This window comes from Xenia sp. Carnegie-2017, unplaced genomic scaffold (genome assembly GCF_021976095.1).
Source record: "Xenia sp. Carnegie-2017 unplaced genomic scaffold, XeniaSp_v1 HiC_scaffold_24, whole genome shotgun sequence".
In the NCBI taxonomy this organism is placed as follows: Eukaryota; Metazoa; Cnidaria; class Anthozoa; order Malacalcyonacea; family Xeniidae; genus Xenia; species Xenia sp. Carnegie-2017.
Genome location: NW_025813487.1, coordinates 18412009 through 18431533, shown reverse-complemented (window position 1 = coordinate 18431533; position 19525 = coordinate 18412009). Strand labels below are relative to the sequence as shown.

Here is a 19525-nt window from a genome sequence, read left to right as displayed (position 1 = left end):
ATAGACAGAAGACAGGATGGCAAAGTTTGACTTCCTTTCATTTGTTTTGTTCTGGTGGATTTCATCTTTTCAAGGTATTTATTATTTTTATTAGATCATTAAGGAAGTAAATGGCTATTTTTGTCAAATACAACTGTGGAATTTGCTTAGAATTTTAAGGTATATTGACTAAAATACTTACTTAATTCTTCATTTTGTGTACAATGACCATAATCAGTTCTGCATTGAATGAAATAATTTAAAAGCAATACCTGGCAGTATTTTAGAAGACAAAGAGTGTTCATTTCTTGCGTAATTTTCATCCAACGTTAGTTCAGTGAGTAAACGTCTCTGTGTACAGTGCTTCAGCTGATTTGAACCCTCCTAAAAATAGTTAAAATAAATAAATAAATTTTCATCCACAAAATGAAAAATGCTACAATTTTTATTAGGAGTATTGAAAATTAAATTAATCATTTACGTAATAAAAATAAGAAAATTTCGCGTAACAGACTTCATGAAAATTTATTCAGGAGCGACCGTATTCACCATGTTTTTCATGGGAACAAAACAATCTTATTAAGTTTGAGTCTGAATTTTAGCGTGATTTATTTCTATGCAGGGGTACATATCCTCTGTGACATAGGTCCTAGACTAATCGATGTCTTAACAGTAATGTAATGAACACCAAATTCGAAATATTCTGATATCGATATCAATTCATCCCCCTACATCCGTGTTGAATTTCTAAACATTCATAATGTCTTTTAACTCGTCAAACTTTCTACGTTTTCCTTCCTAAGACTTAACAAATAGAGCGATTTTATCTTCATTTTCAATTTTTTTGCCTTAAAGAAATGAGTTATTTTCTCCACATATTGCTTCAAAGCCTTAATGTCATCACTATTCTACAATGCGTAACCTTCTTCATTGTCTGTGTAATATATTGATTCACGCGTAGTTGAATACTGACTTAAATAATTTAGCAGCTGGTATAAATATATAGTAACAATGATTACACTTTAACAACATTATCATTGCAATACTGCAATAGTTTATTTCAAGATCATTATCTTTCTCTTTATAATTGTGGTGTCTTTGTGGAACACCTTCAAAAACCTGAATTCCTCTGCCTTTGTATGCTCATTTGAAGAGCCTAATGCTCATTAAGCTTTTGTAGTCGTTGTTATGATTAATAAGATGTTTCTTATGTTTCTTAATGGCTCAGACTGACTTATTTGCAATTGTCTCATGACACATCGGGGCCTCTCCTGGAAATCAAAACGGGCCTTTTATTGTACACATCTAGCTATATGATATCAATGTGACTGAAATTGAAAAAATTAGGAATATGTAAATACTTTTAAATTTTCAACTAACATCAAAGTCATCAGGAATGGAACAACTTCTCTTTTTTATAACACTAAAATATTTTACTTGGCTAGCAAAGGCTCTGATATTTGAAGTTGTTCAGAATGATATAAATTGTTGTCAATGACGACATAATGCCCTCATTTTTAGACACTGAAAAATAAATTTATAAATTTGGCACGGGGATATTTTCTGGGGGCCACCTACGCTTGAAATGACAATTTCCTTAAATTGGAGTTAGGGTGAGCCTGGTTCTCTATGTTAATTTTGTTTTATATGTTTCTGTTATCTATCCTTTGCTACTGTTTTCATTTAATAATTGATATTTAATGGATTAAAATGAATTAAACGTTATTAGATTTTATATATTTGTCTTTTATTTCTTGTCATGTATAGGAATTATTCAATCACCTCCCTCTGGAACAAGTTTTACATTTCTACTTGGAGAAACAACAATATAACGTGGACATTTAATGATAGAGAAAGTGATTTGGACAGTAGAGATTGGTATTTTACTGGTAGTAGTAATGGTTATGCACAAACACTTTTGGCCATTGTTTTGAAAACTTTAATGTAATAAAGTTACGTGCACAAATTCCTCCAAATTATAACGCCTACAAACCTTCAACGCTGCAATTAAGAAATATCACTCATAGTTATGATGGAACGTATGAGTTTCGATTAACAAGAAAGGACAGTCTGTTATCTCCTTTTATATCCAAAGTCAGAGTTTTCGTTGCAAGTAAGTCATCCCTGTTTTTTTATTATTTTGTGTTTTTATCAATTTTAGAAATTGGTATTTTTTTATTTGAACATTTAATATAATTACAATATGATTTATATCGATCATTTTAACTCTGTAGAACCCACAATGTGATTTTCTATAGCTAAAACTATTTCCATTGACTTTTTACTCATTTGGAGTCATTACTTGCTGAAATGGGGAAAAATTTTTGTTAGGTCCCATTTTAGCCTCTATTTTGCCTCATAATAAGTATATATGTAACACCGAGCTAATTGTGGCATAAAAGATAACTTTATGCATTTCAAAATGGTTTGTAAGAATATGCACCTCAAATAGCAGGGCAAAATGTATAATTTTTTTAGTCAACACAAAACAAGGTTTTAAGAATGAAAAAATATGTTTTTTGAAATGCTATCACTGGTGGAAATCATAGAAACAATTACGTTCCTCAGCAAAACAAAGTCTAACGTTACATTTCATACACACAGTGTTTGTGTTGTTTTTCATGCAAAGTTTGCACCGCCCACGTTTCTCACTTTTCTTTGGCCAATGACAGTAGCCATTTTCCGAATATCAGCAGTAGGCAATCGCTGTTTTTTCTTTGGTTGTTGCGGGTTGGTGATGGAGTGCTTGACGGTGATGGAGTGCTTGACGGTGATGGTCGGCCTACTTTTATTTTTGAATTTACATGCACCAGCGATGAAGCAACAGATGCCTGAAAGTGTCGACGGTTCATCATTTCCTTTATTGGAAGTCCCAGCAATCTGTGATCACGCCAGTATAAATTCCATGCATTTACAATTGCCACCATCAAAAAATGCCAATACAGATATGTGTACCACCGGCGTGATCTTACCTTGAAACGGTATTGAGCAAGAAATGAATCAAGCAGATCAATTCCACCCATATGCTTGTTGTATTGATCAATAACTGCTGGCATGGGCAATTTGACTCGTTCATTCTTTTTGTCCCATCTCTCAGCTGACATAATAGGCTCAATTCCAATAAGCGTAGAAAGAGTGTAACAGCTTTATTGTCAAACCAACGAACCGCAACAATGTTGCTGTTCTGTTCAACTCTGTGATCATAAGACCCTCTTCCCGTCTTCTTCGATCTTTTCCTCCTTCAAGTTACATCCTGACAATCGATTCTTTCGTACTGTACCAGTATAATGCATTCCCTCTCCTTTAGTTGCAGGAGAAGTTTGAAACTTGTGAACAAATTATCTGCATAAATTTTATAATTGGCATGGTATGCTAAAGTTGAGGTCAGCTTTAGTACTACATCGGCTCCTTGGCCCAATTCACTTCTTTTCCCATTTCCACCTTGGTAAACATCAAAATCGTACAATATTCCACTGTCGCCTGCTCTACACCAGACCTTGAATCCCCATGGATGTGGTTTACTCTTGATATATTGTCGAATGGGACTTGTCCTTCCTCTGTATTTACACATCATTTCATCAATTGAATTGTGCTCTTCTGGAATATGTTTTGGCAGTTTTCTCTCATTTTTCAAGCCATGGTCAATTTTCCACAATTTGTCTCCCTTGTCATTGTCAGATACCAAGAAATTGTTCACAAAATGAAGCATTCTCAACAAAAGCTTAAATTGATTACGACTCATGACATCACAAACAGAACTGTGTGCAGTAGCAGATTCCCAATACTGTCGAACTCCACTCATCCTTACAAGCCCATATGAAAAAACATACCAATGAGTTGTTCTATCTCTTTCTTATTAATGTTTATTGAGTTTCCAGACTTTTGGACACTGTATTCATTGGTGCTTGTCACCAAATTTTGATGCATATCACCACTCACAAATTGCTTAAAATATTGAAGAAGAGTTTTTGTTTCCATGTTCACTGGGGCTTCAACGTTTGGACCAGTAAATGTTACACTAGTTTCCGACACAAAAAATAAAGTTTTTCTCTAACTCGGCTTACTTGTTCGCATTGAAGCTAGGGGCATGTTAACATCATTGTCATCACTATCATCGATTTTCCCACTCACATTTTCAAACTCACCATCATCATCACTGCTACCAGAGTATTCTCCCAACAGAAAAAAATATTTTCAAATGAAAAAAAGTACTGGCTAGCATGATTGGCTTCTTGAATAATCAGCCTTACTGAAAATTACTGACATATTTATTTGTATTTTGAAATTGTATAACAATCAATCTTCCTTGAGAATTTTAACATGACAGACTTGAGGCACTTAACAAGCAATTGTAATTTTTATAAAAATATTACGAGCTCGTATGAAAAGTCCCTTAGTTTCATGTCATTGTTACTAAAAATTCATGAATGTTCATTATTCAAACTTGATTCTTAGAGGCCAATCTCCTGTAAATCTCTTTTTCATCACATTGCATTAAAATGACACGTAACTTTGTGCCTCTTCTATTATTGCTCTTCATTCAGACAAAGCATTTCCAATTCTTACAGCTTGTTTTTAATTATAGTTTAAAAGCTGTAATCCTTTTAATAAGATCACGAGAAACGTTCATTTTTCCAACTTATGTTGTAAAATATTGTGGTCTATTGAATTGAAACCTTTTCAAAAGTCTACAAAAAAGTTGAGCAGCCACGATCAATTGCTTCAAATTCATCTTCATCAGTTGTACAGTGGCCTTTCCGTGCGTATTGTTGTACATTGATTTTATCTTTAAGCAGTTTTGTAACAGTAAGGCATTCCATAATATCAGCCAAAGCATGCGTAAATGAAATGGGTTAGTGTTCATATTTTTTGGAGGGATCACTTCAGGGATTAAGGATCAAAATTGAAGTTTTTGTAAGAGTAATGGTAAATTTCCGTCTTTAATGATTGATTATGCATCTTTTACATGACTGGGAAGGAAAGATTTAAGCCTTAGAGCGACTTGTTTGGGATAATATCTGGTTTTGATGTGACAAGCAATATCAACAATACATCAAACGGCTACTAAAGCGAAGTAAACACACTAGTGAAAACCTCAAAACGCAATTCTCTTTCGTTTACACTTCACTAACAAAAGTTGTCGAATCTTTCAATGTGAAGAAAAAACCAGACACACAAACCAGTCAAATCAACTACAGACTATTGTAACAAAACTAAATCCAAGTCTTTCTATTACAAAACTACCCAGCAAAAACTACGAAAGTTAACAAGACGCTTCTGTAAATATGTGGACGTTAAAATAGTTTATTTCTCTGAGAAAATTCCAGAGGTTAAAGCCAAATTCCTCCCACAATATAAAAGCCACTGAAAGACACTATTTCCTTTCTTTTCGATTCTTTTGCGTGATATAATTCTCCTTATATATTGAGAAGATAACTCGCCATCTCTTCACGCTCATCAAAGAACACACAACTTCCAACAAAATTTACACATTTACAAACACCTTCACACTTCACTACAATGTAAAACTAACTACAACAATTTATGATTTTGCATCGTGGACATCGGTTACCTTTTATTTTACTCTAAAACTTAAAGAAGCTCTCTATACTAAAAAAGTTAAACAAACAAATTCATCACATCAACACCATCTTCAATTTCTTCGTATCTCTAAATTATTCAGTAATTTGATACCGGTAACATATTTCATATGAATATATTTCTCATTCCTCTGTACTGAAGAGGGTATAAGATTTCCGAAAACTATGTTTAATTTCAAAAAAATCGTCGTTCTCTTAAAATGTTTCATATATCTGTTGTGTTGTTAAGAAATCATAAAAATATGATTCGTAGAATAAAAAACAGTTTTTACCATCATATGAAAGGATGTAACAAACATTTCAACATCTCATGGTTAAAAATATTTTTGTTCTACACTGTATAGTTATTAGGTAGTGGTTATGTAAAACGATGTCTTCAATTTGTCTTATCTTTTTTTAGTTAAACCAAACGTGACAATTAATTGTTCAACACCTCTGGTTGTAAATGAAGATGATAATGTGTCATGTGTATGTAGAGGTGAAGGAGGTAACCCTCCTGCTAATGTCACATGGTTTGATAAAGATAACAACATACTTGGTGATGTTGGAGTTGTAAGTAAGACATTAGTAATCACTAATGTTACAATGAATGATGGTGGAAATTACAGATGTAAAGCACAAAGTTATAATGATCCACGTTTTAGAGATGAAAAATCTATTGAAGTAATAGTGAAAGCTACTTGTAAGTTTGTAAGACAGCATTTCAGATCTCATTATAAACGTTTACAGAATATTGAATTTTGAATTCTATTCAGATCCACCACAACAAACAAATATTACCATCAGTCCAATGTCAGTAAAAAAAGGTCAAAATGTGACAATAACCTGTGAATCAGATGGTTATCCTGAACCAACCTACACTATTTATCACAATGTAGCAGTTATCAGTAATAATAAGACATACATCATTCAATCATTCAACTTCAATCACGTTGGTTCATATTGTTGTGAAGCAAAGAATAAACTGGGAAATGATTCATCTGATGTTAAAAATCTTACTATCATCAAAGGTAAAATCAAAATTTTACTTCATCAATTTTTGGGCTAGTATTCTACACTGTACATGAACAAATTACGACTGTTCAGTTTCATCCCATTTGTACACAATAGTACAAGATTGTGCTGAACAATGAAGATAGTTATATATTTTTCTTTGTTGGCGAGATTTAGATTCGTTTTGCTGAAAGACCACCACTCCCAATTATGATTGATTCTTGAGCTTACGCCTCATATGCCCCTATTGCTGCCTGCTGCGCTGACGTATGCATCTGTCGTCACCAAGCTGTTAACTTTGCCAATTGCATATCCTCAATAAATAGGTTATCAAGAGCCTTAGACGACTATGATTTGTTTATAGTTCTTCGAAGACCAACGATAGTTGTTTAGGCTTCATAATAAGTCAATAATGTTTATGTCTAGTCGGTCACGAGATTGACTTTCAAAATTTCAAAATTTATTATTAATATGCATCTTGAAATTTGAGTGATTATTGTTACGTTGTTGTTCTTTTCCAACATCAAAGTCTTTTAAAAATGAAATTTTCATTAAGCAAATTGGTTAATAATGCAGCGGTTTAATTGAACACTCATAAGAAAATGCACCTAACACTAACGAATAATCTCATTAATAATTTTCTCATTACTAATTTTCATAACTAATTTAAGAAAGGAATATTTTCTGTTTTTAATTTCAGTAAAACCAAATGTGGTAATTAATTGTTCAGCACCTCTCGTTGTGAATGAAGGTGATAATGTATCATGTGTATGTAGAGGTGAAGGAGGTATCCCTCCTGCTAATGTCACATGGTTTGATAAAAATAACAACATAATTGGTGATGTTGGAGTTGTAAGTAAGACATTAGTAATCACTAATGTTACATTGAATGATGGTGGAAATTACAGATGTAAAGCACAAAGTTATAATGATCCACGTTTTAGAGATGAAAAATCTATTGAAGTGACAGTGAAAGCTACTTGTAAGTTTGTAAGACAGCATTTCAGATCTCATTATAAACGTTTGTGTAGAATATTGAATTTAGTTTTATTCTTTACAGATCCACCACAACAAACCAATAATTTGAGTTGATTTCTGTGTAGCTATTTTAGCATATTTCATTTAAGTTTGGGCTAGAATTCCAACCAGTAAATTCGTTAACATATGTATCTCCAACATCATTTTTCCTTTCAAAATATTCATCTACTGATTGCAACACAAAAGATAATTTATTTACTATGCTATAAAATCATATTTATGTTTAAAATACTATTAGCTCTTTCTGTTCTATTTGCATGCGCTACCTGAGATGATAAAAATCCTTAAAAGAAAATTTAAGCAAATCGCTCCTTTATAGCAAACTTTAGCTCTGGCCTCACAATGCAATTAACATCTCGACCTTTGCCTTAGACTTAATGGAAATGTTTAATTCAATCTATCCATTGCTCAATCAAAATGCTCCAATCTTGTTATCATATGTATTTTAGTATTGTGTACAAATAAATTCTTTTCATTTTTTCCATGTTTTAAGTTCTATGCTTCTTCTCTAGACAACGTTCTTTGTGATGACCAAAAAGAGAGAATAAAACAGTGCAAAACAGAATGGTACATTATATTAATAACTTTAACATCTGGAATTATCGTTGGAGTTTTCGTCTCTATTTTATTTTTTTTGCGTTATCGTCAACATTGGTTAAGTAAAAAACGTCATCAATGTCAATCTCCATCTGAAGTTAGAAAAAATTCTGTTGATACAACTTATCAAGAATTGGATTTATCAAAAATGAATAAAGAAGATAATTATCAATCATTGAGACCAAAGGATGACACAGTTGATACAACTTATGAAGAACTGGACATATCGAAAAGGAATATAGAAGATAATAATTATGAATCTTTGTAAAAAATAATGAATCGGAGTACGTGATAGCCGACGAAAGAAGAAATTATGAGAACAGTAATTTTTTTTCAAGAAAATCATAAATTTATTCTAAACATGTGTTTATAAACATTTTCCATGTTGTAAAGTCACAATGTTGCTTTTACGAACATTTACATTTTCTGATAAGATTTGAATTTTGCAACTTTTCCTCCCTTTGAAGCTGCCAATACTTTATGATTTTTTGAAAATTCATAAAGTATTGCAATCAAGAAGACTACACGAATCTCAAAACAGAGCTGGCACACATCGCTCACTCGTACATCTCATCTTATCACCCGACACCAGCTGATTTCAAAAAACATCACATTCTTAAAAACATTCGCAACAATCCAAACATTATCATTCTCAAACCGGACAAAGGCAACGGCGTAATAATCATGGATCATCAAATGTACCGTAACTCCTGCCTTAAAATCATTAACAATGCAAAGTTTACCCCACTCAAAGAAGACGTCACACTACCACGTGAAGCCAAACTACAACGACTGTTAAGGAAGCTTCTAAAGAAAGACTCCATTAGCAACGAAGTTTATAATAATATCTTCCCCAGAGGTTCTCAACCCTCACATTTCTATGGCTTACCGAAACTTCACAAGAAACGAGAATCAGAACAATCGCCTCCACTACGACCGATAGTTTCATCAATCAACGCATACAATTATAATTTAGCTAAGTATCTTAGTTCTTTACTAACACCACTCATGCCAGATGACCACTCCACTAAAGATTCTTTCACTTTCCTCGACGACTTCTCATCTTTCAACTCATCAACTTCTTGTCACAAATTCTTTATCTCCTACGACGTTGAAAGCCTATTTACTAACATATCACTTACTGAAACCATCAACCTAGCAATCGACTTAATATTCACTCACAACCCCACGTTCAGTATAAACAGGACCGACCTCACGCAACTATTTTTAATCAAAGAAGCACTCCACATTAACAAAACTAACCCTGACCTCAATGTTCAAGTTTTTAAATTCAATACAATATTTAGTTTATAATACGCTCGGACGCTCCTCATTATATTATCTTATTTCCTTTTTCTTGTTCAATTTATGTATCATATTACTTTTATATAAACCCTGTATCACCTATTATTTCATTCATACTGAAGATGGCATTATGAGATGTCGAAACATGTCTATTTAAAAAAAAAAAAAAAGTTGTCGTTTATATTAAATGTGTATTGGCAATAGTGCTTTTACGAAATTATGGAAACTTTATGATTTCCAGAAGGAAGCCATTTTTGGATGAGAAAATACACTGGTCATTCTGACTGATTCATTAGTTGTTTTTGATAACAGTGTATGGTAATACTGTTTTTGAATAAGTATTTTCTATTTATCTTACTGTACACCTGCCTTCCTGACTTATTTCCTGTTTATACCAAATTGTTTAGAACAGGATCACGAAAAGGCCCTGAATAAGCATGAAATCTTATTTCTGATGAACCTAAATCGTAAATTTCAAAATTTGTCTTTGATTAGGGAATGCCTTGAGACCCATCTAGTTAAGAGAAGACCATAGTTGGATAGTTACGAACACCTTTAGTGATCTACAATGGAGCGCCAATCGTAACAAAAATTATTTACAGTTTGTATGGTTTCATTTTGAATACAGGGTTAGTGGGGTGCTTGACAACATAAGGAGAGCCGTCTTAATACTTGATATATAAACAAATGTACTGGAGAATCCCAACTGTTTAATATCGCAAAGCTCCAGACGTACAAAAACCTCCATCATTTGGGAGCAACAATAAAACTGTTAACGTTTGGATATTTCATTCTCGATTTGAATGCTAAAACAACAAGAGCAATAACTTTAACTTTATAATACATTTACATTCAAAGACCTAAAGATGTTTTTCTTTGATATTTTAGTCAGCAGTTATTAAGTAATGGCATTCGCAAAGAATGGCAAAAACTTTTGGTTAGATTTTGTTGGGGGCTAAGCCTTCCCCCAGTGCTGTGTCCAATCCTTTGAAGCTTAGTGTTAATATTGACCTTGTAGTAATGGCTAAAGGCAAACATTCCATTTTTTTTTTATTTTATAAATTGAGGGTAGGGGAATATTCATATATTCAGCACTGCCCTGCTGGGGCCAGTTGCACAAAGCCTGGATAGCGCTATCCATTGGATAGCAAAAATTTTCAAATTTGTAAAAAAGGTGCTTATATTTTACTTACGACAAAGAAATTTTATAATCTTTGAAACAATATTTATTTCAGACTTTTCAGTGATTGCTCAGTTTGAATTTTATCTTTTTTCCTTTTTAAAAGGTTTTAAAAAAGTTTGAAAAAATTGCTATTCAGGCTTCGTGAAACCGGCCCATGATATCTTTTGAAATTATAATCGCCAACAAAAGGAAGTAGCAGGAAAGAGCTTAGTACATGAATATTCACACCCCCCCCCCTCACAATTAGTGTTCTAGTCTAGTTTCGTCCCGTCTTGTCTTAGCTAGATGAGTTTCTGGGCATCCCCAACCCAAGAAACAGCTGTAAATATTTTTTTACTATAAGGTGGGTGTGCATCAATTCTCTGGGTGTAAGAGAAAAATGAAATGCTCGCCATGTTGGATGAATTATGTATGGTAAATAAGAAAAATCCTCTGTTAAAATCATGCAAAATGGCGGTTGCACTTGCACACCAAGAAGTAGCACCCCATCCTTTGTATTCGGGTCTGGTTCAGTGGTCTGGTTATACAACCTTCTTCGGTCATTATGTTTTATAATTTATTTATAATATCTATGCTTTTAATCATAAAGATAAGATGTACTATGCAATGTTACACAAAATAGTGAGAATACGAAAATGAACTTCATTGGCCTAACTGGCCTTTATACAATTTTTACGATGAACAATGAAATAAATATTTGCACACCATGGACACGGAAATAATTTTAAAAGAGTAAAATTAGCCGATTTATTCAAGAAATGTGTTAAGTCTCACACCGTTCATTTAATATGTTATCAAAAATTGACTGATTAGTCTATTTGTAAATAATTTTATTGACATTTCACTGAGTTTTCTTTGGATTAAGAAGTTTCCAGTTTTGCATCATAGTGGAAAGTACGTTAGTACTTCCGCAAAGTACAAAACGAAAAAATCTTGTTTTACGATATTTTGGATATATTTTAGGCAATAAAATTATCTACAATATGACCGACTTTAAAAAAATTCCACCGTGTAGTTTTTTATTTATAGGCCTTTGTTTGCAAAGTTACCTGGATATAGGAAGTTAATTATATTAGATTATATTACGCGTAATCTTGTAATCCGACTTTGCCGATGATTTTCTACAACTTATTTTTTTGGCACTCTCCAGATTTTTGATATATTTTAGACAATATAATTATCTATATTCTGGCCAAGTTTAAAAAAATTCTACCGTGTAGTTTTTAAATTATACGCTAATTAAGAGAATAGAAAGTACACTGTAATATAAATCTTAGTGTTTTCTTCAATTTCTTGACTTTTATACATTTTTTGTGATGGTTAAGGACAGTAAAATAGTAATAAACAATTAAGAATTGTTTTTTACTGTTGTATTTGATGGAAAACGTGTTTTAAACACGATTTTTCGATTTATCATTTTGAATGATAAATTTTAGTTGAATGTGGTGATGATTGTTGTGTTGAATGTTGTGTTGAGTGTGGTTCCCATTGTTTACTGAAGACCATGTTATGTTATTTGTATGGCACGAAGTATTTATAATATACGTTTCGCAACCGCTGTCCAGTTTGCCAGTCAGAAATCTCGACGTATGGTTAATTTTCTCAACATGTGCTTGCTTTCTCATATGTCACTTATGATTCTCGACAAGTGATTGGAATTCTCGATACACTTTTGTCACAGTTTGGCGTGCCATATCTTCACGTACGTCATACGTTGCGAAGCAGGAAATTGAGTCTCTGAAATTCTCACGGAAGAAAACCAAATTACATGGGTATGTTACGTTTTGCTGTATTTTTAGTGGAATAACGTACTTGTACTTGTTGTCTTGAATGAAAATATTGTTTTGCTGTAAAGTTTTGCGTGCGTAAATATTCATGGCATTCGACAGGCGCTATTGAAACGAATCTCTTATCGAGAATTCTTAGTTCAAACTAAAATTAGCCAATACTAAAATTGTATTTGTGAAGGAAAATAAGTTTTAAGCCTAGGCCACACTATCGTCCATATCGACGAAAATCAGAACGAAAACTGCCGCAACGAAAATTTTGAACGAAAACTCGACGAAAATTTCGTTTTCGTGCATATGAGAAGAATTAAACTTTTGACCTTTTTCTTTTACGAAAACGCATATTATTGGCTAATAATATCAGACTTTGTACTCAAACATTCGGTGGCCGGTACGGGTCACCAGAAAAATAATTTAGAAAACATTACAAACAATAAGAAAACATCAATCAAAATCATACTACACATTTCAAAATACTCACTACACATTACAAAATACTCACTACACATTACAAAATACTCACTACACATTACAAAATACTCACTACACATTACAAAATACTCACTACACATTTCAAAATACTCACTACACATTTCAAAATACTCCCTACACATTACAAAATACTCGCTATACATTTCAAAATACTCACTACACATTTCAAAATACTCACTACACATTCGTTCCAGTCTTACCCTGGTCTGACCTGCTCACGGTCATCATTAGTTTACATATACGAAATTGACGTGATGGCAGAAAGCTAATATAAATATACGCTTCCGATATTACTAACAGTTCAGTACGCGTAAGGATATTTTGATGCTATTGTGGCGATATGTTGTCTATGTGGAATTCGGCACATAGACAAACATATCGCCACAATAGCATCAAAATATGCGATACGCGTACATGAACTATTAGTAATATTTCTTCCAGGGATTTCTTGGTCTTGGTTAGACAATACAACATGAGTGGTCAATCTACAGATTGCATGTAATTGTTTTGTATTGGTGATATTCGACAATCATTAGTTCAACTAATGCACGTATTGACGTGACTGGTATTGAAGTTCTAAATTTATTGCTTTTTACTCGAAATTACCTTTTTCTTTTACGAAAACGCATACTATTGGCTAATAATATCAGACTTTGTACTCAAACATTCGGTGGCCGGTACGGGTCACCAGAAAAATAATTTAGAAAACATTACAAACAATAAGAAAACGTCAATCAAATCATACTACCGCGTTTTCAAATGCTCTGCTACAGGTTACAAGATGCTCACTTCAATTACAAAATACTCACTCACATTTTCAAATCTCACTACCCATTTCAAAGATACTCACTTTCGCGTTTCGAATACTCACTACATTCAAAAATGCTCACTCACGTTTCCGTTCAAAATATCTCGCTACACTTTCAAAATACTCACTTTCACGTTTCAAAATACTCGCTTCGTTTCAAAATACTCTTTCACATTTCCAATGCTCACTCACATTTTCAAAATACTCCTACATGTTTCAAAAATTCGCTACACATTTTCAAAATACTCACTGCACATTACAAAATACTCACTACACATTTCAAAATACTCACTACACATTTCAAAATACTCACTACACATTTCAAAATACTCGCTACACATTTCAAAATACTCGGTTTGGCGTTTCTTGGTTTCCTTGTTATTTTTGTAACGCATCACACAAGTACGTACGCGACATAGCGAATGCTAAATTCATATACTCAGATTTTTGCTATTAAAGTACGGACATGTGTCGAAAGCCACTGCAAATACATTTGCTGGCGATATGTAGATCGATCATAATGTTGTTGCCGACCAAGTCCAGCAAAACCCTGGAAGAATTTCTGATTAAAGTTTAGCCAATATTTTCATGCTATTATCCCAAATTCCCAATTTGTTTGTCTTAAATGAGGTAATTATATATTTAATATTCTTTTTATGATGTCATGTCAGTTTCGTAGATATGGAAACTAATGATGACGCGGGCAGGCCAGACCAGCGTAATACTGGGACAGATAGTAGCGAAATGTGTAGTGAGTATTTTGTAATGTAGTGAAAAGTATTTGAAATGTGTAGTGAATATTTCCATCAGTGGCAATATTTTGAAATAATAACAGCAATATTTGAAATGTGTAATGTAATATTTGAAAATGTTAATGAGTAATATTTGAAATGTGTTATTATTTCAATATTAATGGCAATATTTTGAAAATATGTAGCAGTATTTTGAAATGTGTAGTGATATTTTGAAATATTATTAGCAATATTTGAAATATTAGTGAAATATTTTATAATGTTTAAGTGAAGTATTTTCTGTAATTGTGTAGTGAGTAGTATTTTTGAAATGTGCAGTAAATGTGAAATGTGTGAGAGTATTTTGAAAATGTGTAGTGAAAGTATTTTGAAATGTGTATTTTGAGAATATTTTGAATGTGAGTGAGAGGTGTTTGAAAATGGCAGTATTTTGTAATGTGTAGTAATATTTGAAATGTGAGAAGTATTTGAAATGTGTGTGTTAGAAATGTGTGTAGAGTATTTTGAAATGTGTGTATGTGAGTGAGTATTTTGAAATGTGAGTGAGTATTTTTGAAATGTGAGTGAGTCTTTTGAAAATGTGTAGTGAGTATTTTGAAATGTGTGAGTGATATTTTGAAAATGTGTAGTGAGTATTTTGAAATATGTGAGTGAGTATTTTGAATGTGTGTAGTGAGTATTTTGAAATGTGTAGTAGTATTTTTGAAATGTGTAGTGAGTATTTTGAAATGTGTAGTATGATTTTGAGTGATGTTTTCTTATTGTTTGTTATGTTTTCTAAATTATTTTTCTGGTGACCCGTACCGGCCACCGTACAAACATGGCGGAGTGGCAAGAGGTTTTGATAAATCAGGGCTAATAGACTTTCTAAGATGTGTGCCAATTTAGTGATGTGAGGTCTAATTAAATCCAAAGTGTAGTCAAAATTTGTCGTCGTCATTCGCAAGTATTTTACGTGTCTATTTTCATTGTTCGGCTCTCGTAATTCTTTAATCAAGTTGTTAAATAGTCCAAGACGATCACGCCGTTTATTAATTGGATGAATCCAGTATCGACGTTTGCTGTTGCTTGTTTTCAACTTTAAAAGCAGTAACATTTTCTTAAGAAAAAGTAATCTTTTTCTTTTAGAGATCGCCATTTTTTCTAATCCTTAAAAAATTCCGCTTGCTTATTGGCCAAAAAAGTTTTGGCTTTGCAAACATGCTTGTAATTTTTCGTCGTGTCTGGCATGCATTTTGTGCACGAATTTTCGTTTTCGTCAATATAGACGATAGTGTGGCCCAGGCTTTAGTCTGAATTCGAGAAAACCTTCAATAATATGGTACACAAGTGTATACGTTAAAATACAACAGCTTTTGGTATTGATATGCTGTGATGAAGATCTCTTTACCTTAACGTCGATTTAAACAAAACTTTTTAAGAATTTTGATGCATTTTGAATTTCATAATTTTAAAAGACCAAGACGAAACACTACATTAAATACTAAATTAGTATGTTGGGTTTCATTTCTTCTTTCATTCTTGAAAATATTTCTGTACTTCCTGTTGTATTGTTTAGTAACCAAACAAATAAGGGCTTGTTTACATGGGAATAGGGTAACCATACTTGCAAGCAGGGGCGGATCCAGCAATTTTCGTGACTGATGCACCACTGTGAGCGCCAAAGGCGCTAGCTCTGTAGTCTGGGAGGATGCCCCCCGGAAAATTTTGTACTTTAGACAATCGGAAATGCGATTTCCTGCGTTTTGACAACAGAATTTAAAAAAACTTGGCTTTACTTAGTTTGTAAACTTTTCGCAAATTTCAATGATATAAAATCTAAAATTTTTTGATAATTGAATCTAAGCATGGTAATGCCAGTGCTATACTTTCCCACCAAATTCATGAGACCAGCTTTCAAGAGGAGTATAAGTACGTACCTAATAGCTAATACTATGTGCCCTCCTAGCTTTAATCAAAGTGCAATGGTGAGGACTTATATACATAAGGATCAGGATGCACATATGCACATATGCAAAAATAAAATATGGTGATGTAATATACAATGAAATATGTAAAAGTATTACAATATAGAGCTGTTGCTATAAAATCTTTATGTATAGTGGGTAATTTTGAGATCATAATAATAATGTAAAGACCATACAGTAACATCATATCTATGTAAATGAAATGCTTTGCTGTCTACCCACCCTTTTGTGATCATAATGTTTTACGGTAAATTTAGAAATTTGGCACACTGTGCATGATTGTAAATGAGAGCACACACTCAAAAAAACATCATCTTGTAAACTCAAGATTCCAGTTATAACAGCAACAGAGAAGATTCAAAGCAATATTTCAACTTCATATGAAAGTCATTATCAAGCTAGGTGTGGAAGAAATAATAAGGAGTTGTTGTGGCTGAAATAATATGTAATTACAGTTTGCTTTGCTAAATTTCAGGGATTGACAATATTAGGCATGCAATATGAAAATGAAAAACTCTAATGAATAACATGGTTGGTCCAGCATAGCTCTTACATTCAACACATTGCATAGCTCAGAAAGTTAGTATTTATAAACAAGCAAAATGTATGAAAAATGTGCCCTCTCTGTCTGTCACATTGAGCACATATTACAACATATTACATGGAATATTTATATATCTATGAAATATCCTGAAGTAATGTAATATAAATTATTAGCTCTTATATTTTTATGTATGTTAAGTAACTTTGAAATCACAATATCCATGTGAGCACAATTAGAGTGCAGATTTCTCCAGGAAGTGCATAGAGACTTCCACCAGTGACTTTAATCCGAAGAAATCTTCACTATAAATATGCAGGACTACCCAAATTCAAACATATAGTTGTGAATAAAATGTTTTGTGATCTTATGTTATATGACACTTTATAAACTTGGCACAACAACATGCATAATTATGTGCACACTAGTTATGGCATAAATCCAAAGCATTGCATTATACTACTGGCTAAATTTCATTGAGCCAACAAGATTGGACATGGAGTTTGAAAATTGACATTGTAAAATAGAATACAGTAAATTTCGATTTAATAGGTTAATGCAGGTCAGGATGCTTTGAAATTTAAATAAATTCAACAGGGAATAAACACCCCATGTGCCCCTTCCCATCATATTCCTAACATTAAAGAGAGTAAGCCAAAAGCATTACATAAATACAAGTATAGACCTATAGCAATGCATTACAATGTCAAGCATAGTAAGCAGTAAGCACTTCAAGCTACTTACTTTAAAGCCCGCCAATTATCTCCCATATGCTTAGGGATAAGCAACTCTGCGTTAAGATCTCTTGCCAGCTTTCCTTTTCGAAACAGGTCTGTTTTAGTCGGAATGGCAGCAGAGACTTTTGCTTCATAATCCTAGCTTACAGAAGAAATCTCGCTGGTTTTACTGCCTTGAATCAATGAGCCAAAATCGTATATATGCCTACTTTCAGCCATGATGACTTCAAGATATAAATAAACCAAATGCCATAGTCATGTAATTATAATTTTGAAGGTTTGAAGATTGATAACGCTGGCTCAAGTGCATCAGTCAGAATGAAATTTTGGTGTTCGTGGGCTTAAGTGCAACAGTCAGCAGCGATTTCCCACCGTGACGTAGGCTAAAAAACAATGAAATTCGTGACGTTTAGGTGGTTCACTCAGCCAAAGAGACTCGGGACTGTTGCACCAACTGGTGCACTTTTTCCCCACCGTGACGTAGTGATTTACTATCTAGCCACCGTGACGTAGTAATACAAATTCAGCTCAGTGTAGCTGGATGATGAAACAGATTTTCGCTAAAAATTTCGACACATAAAAACGCCATATTTAGCGACGCATTTTTTAATACTGCGGCTGTAATCAAAATGATAGTCACATGGAAACAATCTACGAACAGGGTTGTTAGTTTGGCCTTTTTGAGGCCAAATAACTCGATTTTGGCCTTTTTTTTCTTTCTTTGGCCTCGAAATTTTTTTTTGGCTATTTGGCTACTTTTTGGCCTCTTTTTACTCAAACAATTTTTTTAAAATTTTTATTGAGCTTTATTTGTAAAAATCTCTTAAATGTACAAAATGTGATGGAAATACAACTAAAAATGATCATAAGGATCAAATTGAGCATTGAATTGTTTTCATCCAATCACAGCTAAGTATAATTCAGCCAATTGTCATGCAATTTGACCAGCTAATCACAAGCAAGCACACAGCTTTGTCTTCGTAGACGTCCGACATCTAGCTATAAATAGCACGTTCGACCACTACTAATACTAGTTAAGACTGATAAAAACGTTATTCGTTGCAATATTATGGCATCAAAATGGAAAGGAGCGTATGATAGCGGAAGAAAATATAACAAGTCTTGGGAAAGTAAATTTAGCTGGCTCACAAAAGCTTCAGACGGAAGTGAAGATGCTTTTTGTAAATTGTGCCGTGCCACAATCAGACCCAAACAAGCAAACTTAACCAAACACGAAAAAACTGATAAACACATCAAACACATTAAAGTATCTACTACTACAAGGCCCATCCAAGTCGTACGTGTCCCAAAAGTTGCAGAAGAAGTAAAGGTCGCCGAGATCGAGCTAGCTGTTACAATGGCTTGCCATTCGGCAATCTTGACCATGGATCATCTCGGAGGGATAATAGCCCGAAATGCTCATGGAAGCAAACTTGAGAACATTAAAATGCATAGAAACAAATGCTCAAAACTATTGACCAAAGTTATAAGTCCAGCGTTGAAGGAACAACTGATTGCTGATGTCCAGGGTAAGAAGTTTTCGTTAATTGTGGATGAATCTCCTGATATTTCCACATCGAAGCAGGTCTGCATTATCGTAAGGTATTTCAGCGAAGTTGAAAATAAGATCGTTACAGCGTTTGTTGACCTGATTCCTGTTGTCCACACTTCAGCAGATGATCTTTTTAATGCAATCAAAGATTGCCTTGCCACAATTAAACTTGATTTAGTGAATTGTGTTGGCTA

General features: G+C 33.3%; 2 protein-coding genes and 1 long non-coding RNA gene across 6 annotated transcripts in view; 2 read left to right on the top strand and 1 right to left on the bottom strand.

Annotated features, from left to right (window-relative positions):
* Window positions 1-192: 192 nt before the first annotated feature.
* On the bottom strand, window positions 193-18068 carry LOC124451754. The gene is made up of 2 exons (XR_006950655.1): window positions 17787-18068; window positions 193-363 (listed from the first exon to the last, which is right to left on the bottom strand). It is a non-coding gene; the product is annotated as an uncharacterized LOC124451754 (long non-coding RNA).
* LOC124451714 (zwei Ig domain protein zig-1-like) lies at window positions 6102-8526 on the top strand. Of its 2 annotated transcripts, none has more exons than XM_047002336.1 (2): window positions 6102-6261; window positions 8123-8526. In XM_047002336.1, the coding sequence occupies exons 1-2, from the start codon at window positions 6165-6167 to the stop codon at window positions 8473-8475; spliced, it is 450 nt and encodes a 149-aa protein (XP_046858292.1). In that variant the 5' UTR covers window positions 6102-6164; the 3' UTR covers window positions 8476-8526. The 2 variants fall into 2 exon arrangements, with proteins under 2 accessions (XP_046858292.1, XP_046858291.1); XM_047002335.1 differs by lacking the exon at window positions 6102-6261 and adding an exon at window positions 6341-6589.
* Window positions 12331-19525, top strand: part of LOC124451683 (immunoglobulin superfamily member 10-like) — a 69679-nt gene continuing 62484 nt past the window's right edge. For all 3 annotated transcript variants that reach the window (XR_006950617.1, XR_006950616.1, XM_047002288.1), the window contains exon 1: window positions 12331-12467. Coding sequence is in view for 1 of the 3 variants with exons in the window: in XM_047002288.1 (XP_046858244.1) it covers window positions 12464-12467 (4 nt within the window). In the remaining 2 variants the exon portion in view is untranslated. The remainder of the gene's footprint in view (window positions 12468-19525) is intronic.

Bases quoted from the DNA above. Each gene is read 5' to 3' on its own strand.
- LOC124451714 (XM_047002335.1), top strand. From the start codon at position 6,370: ATGTCAGTAAAAAAAGGTCAAAATGTGACAATAACCTGTGAATCAGAT. The intron at 6,590-8,122 runs GTAAAATCAAAA...CTTCTTCTCTAG, and splicing joins AAATCTTACTATCATCAAAG to ACAACGTTCTTTGTGATGAC.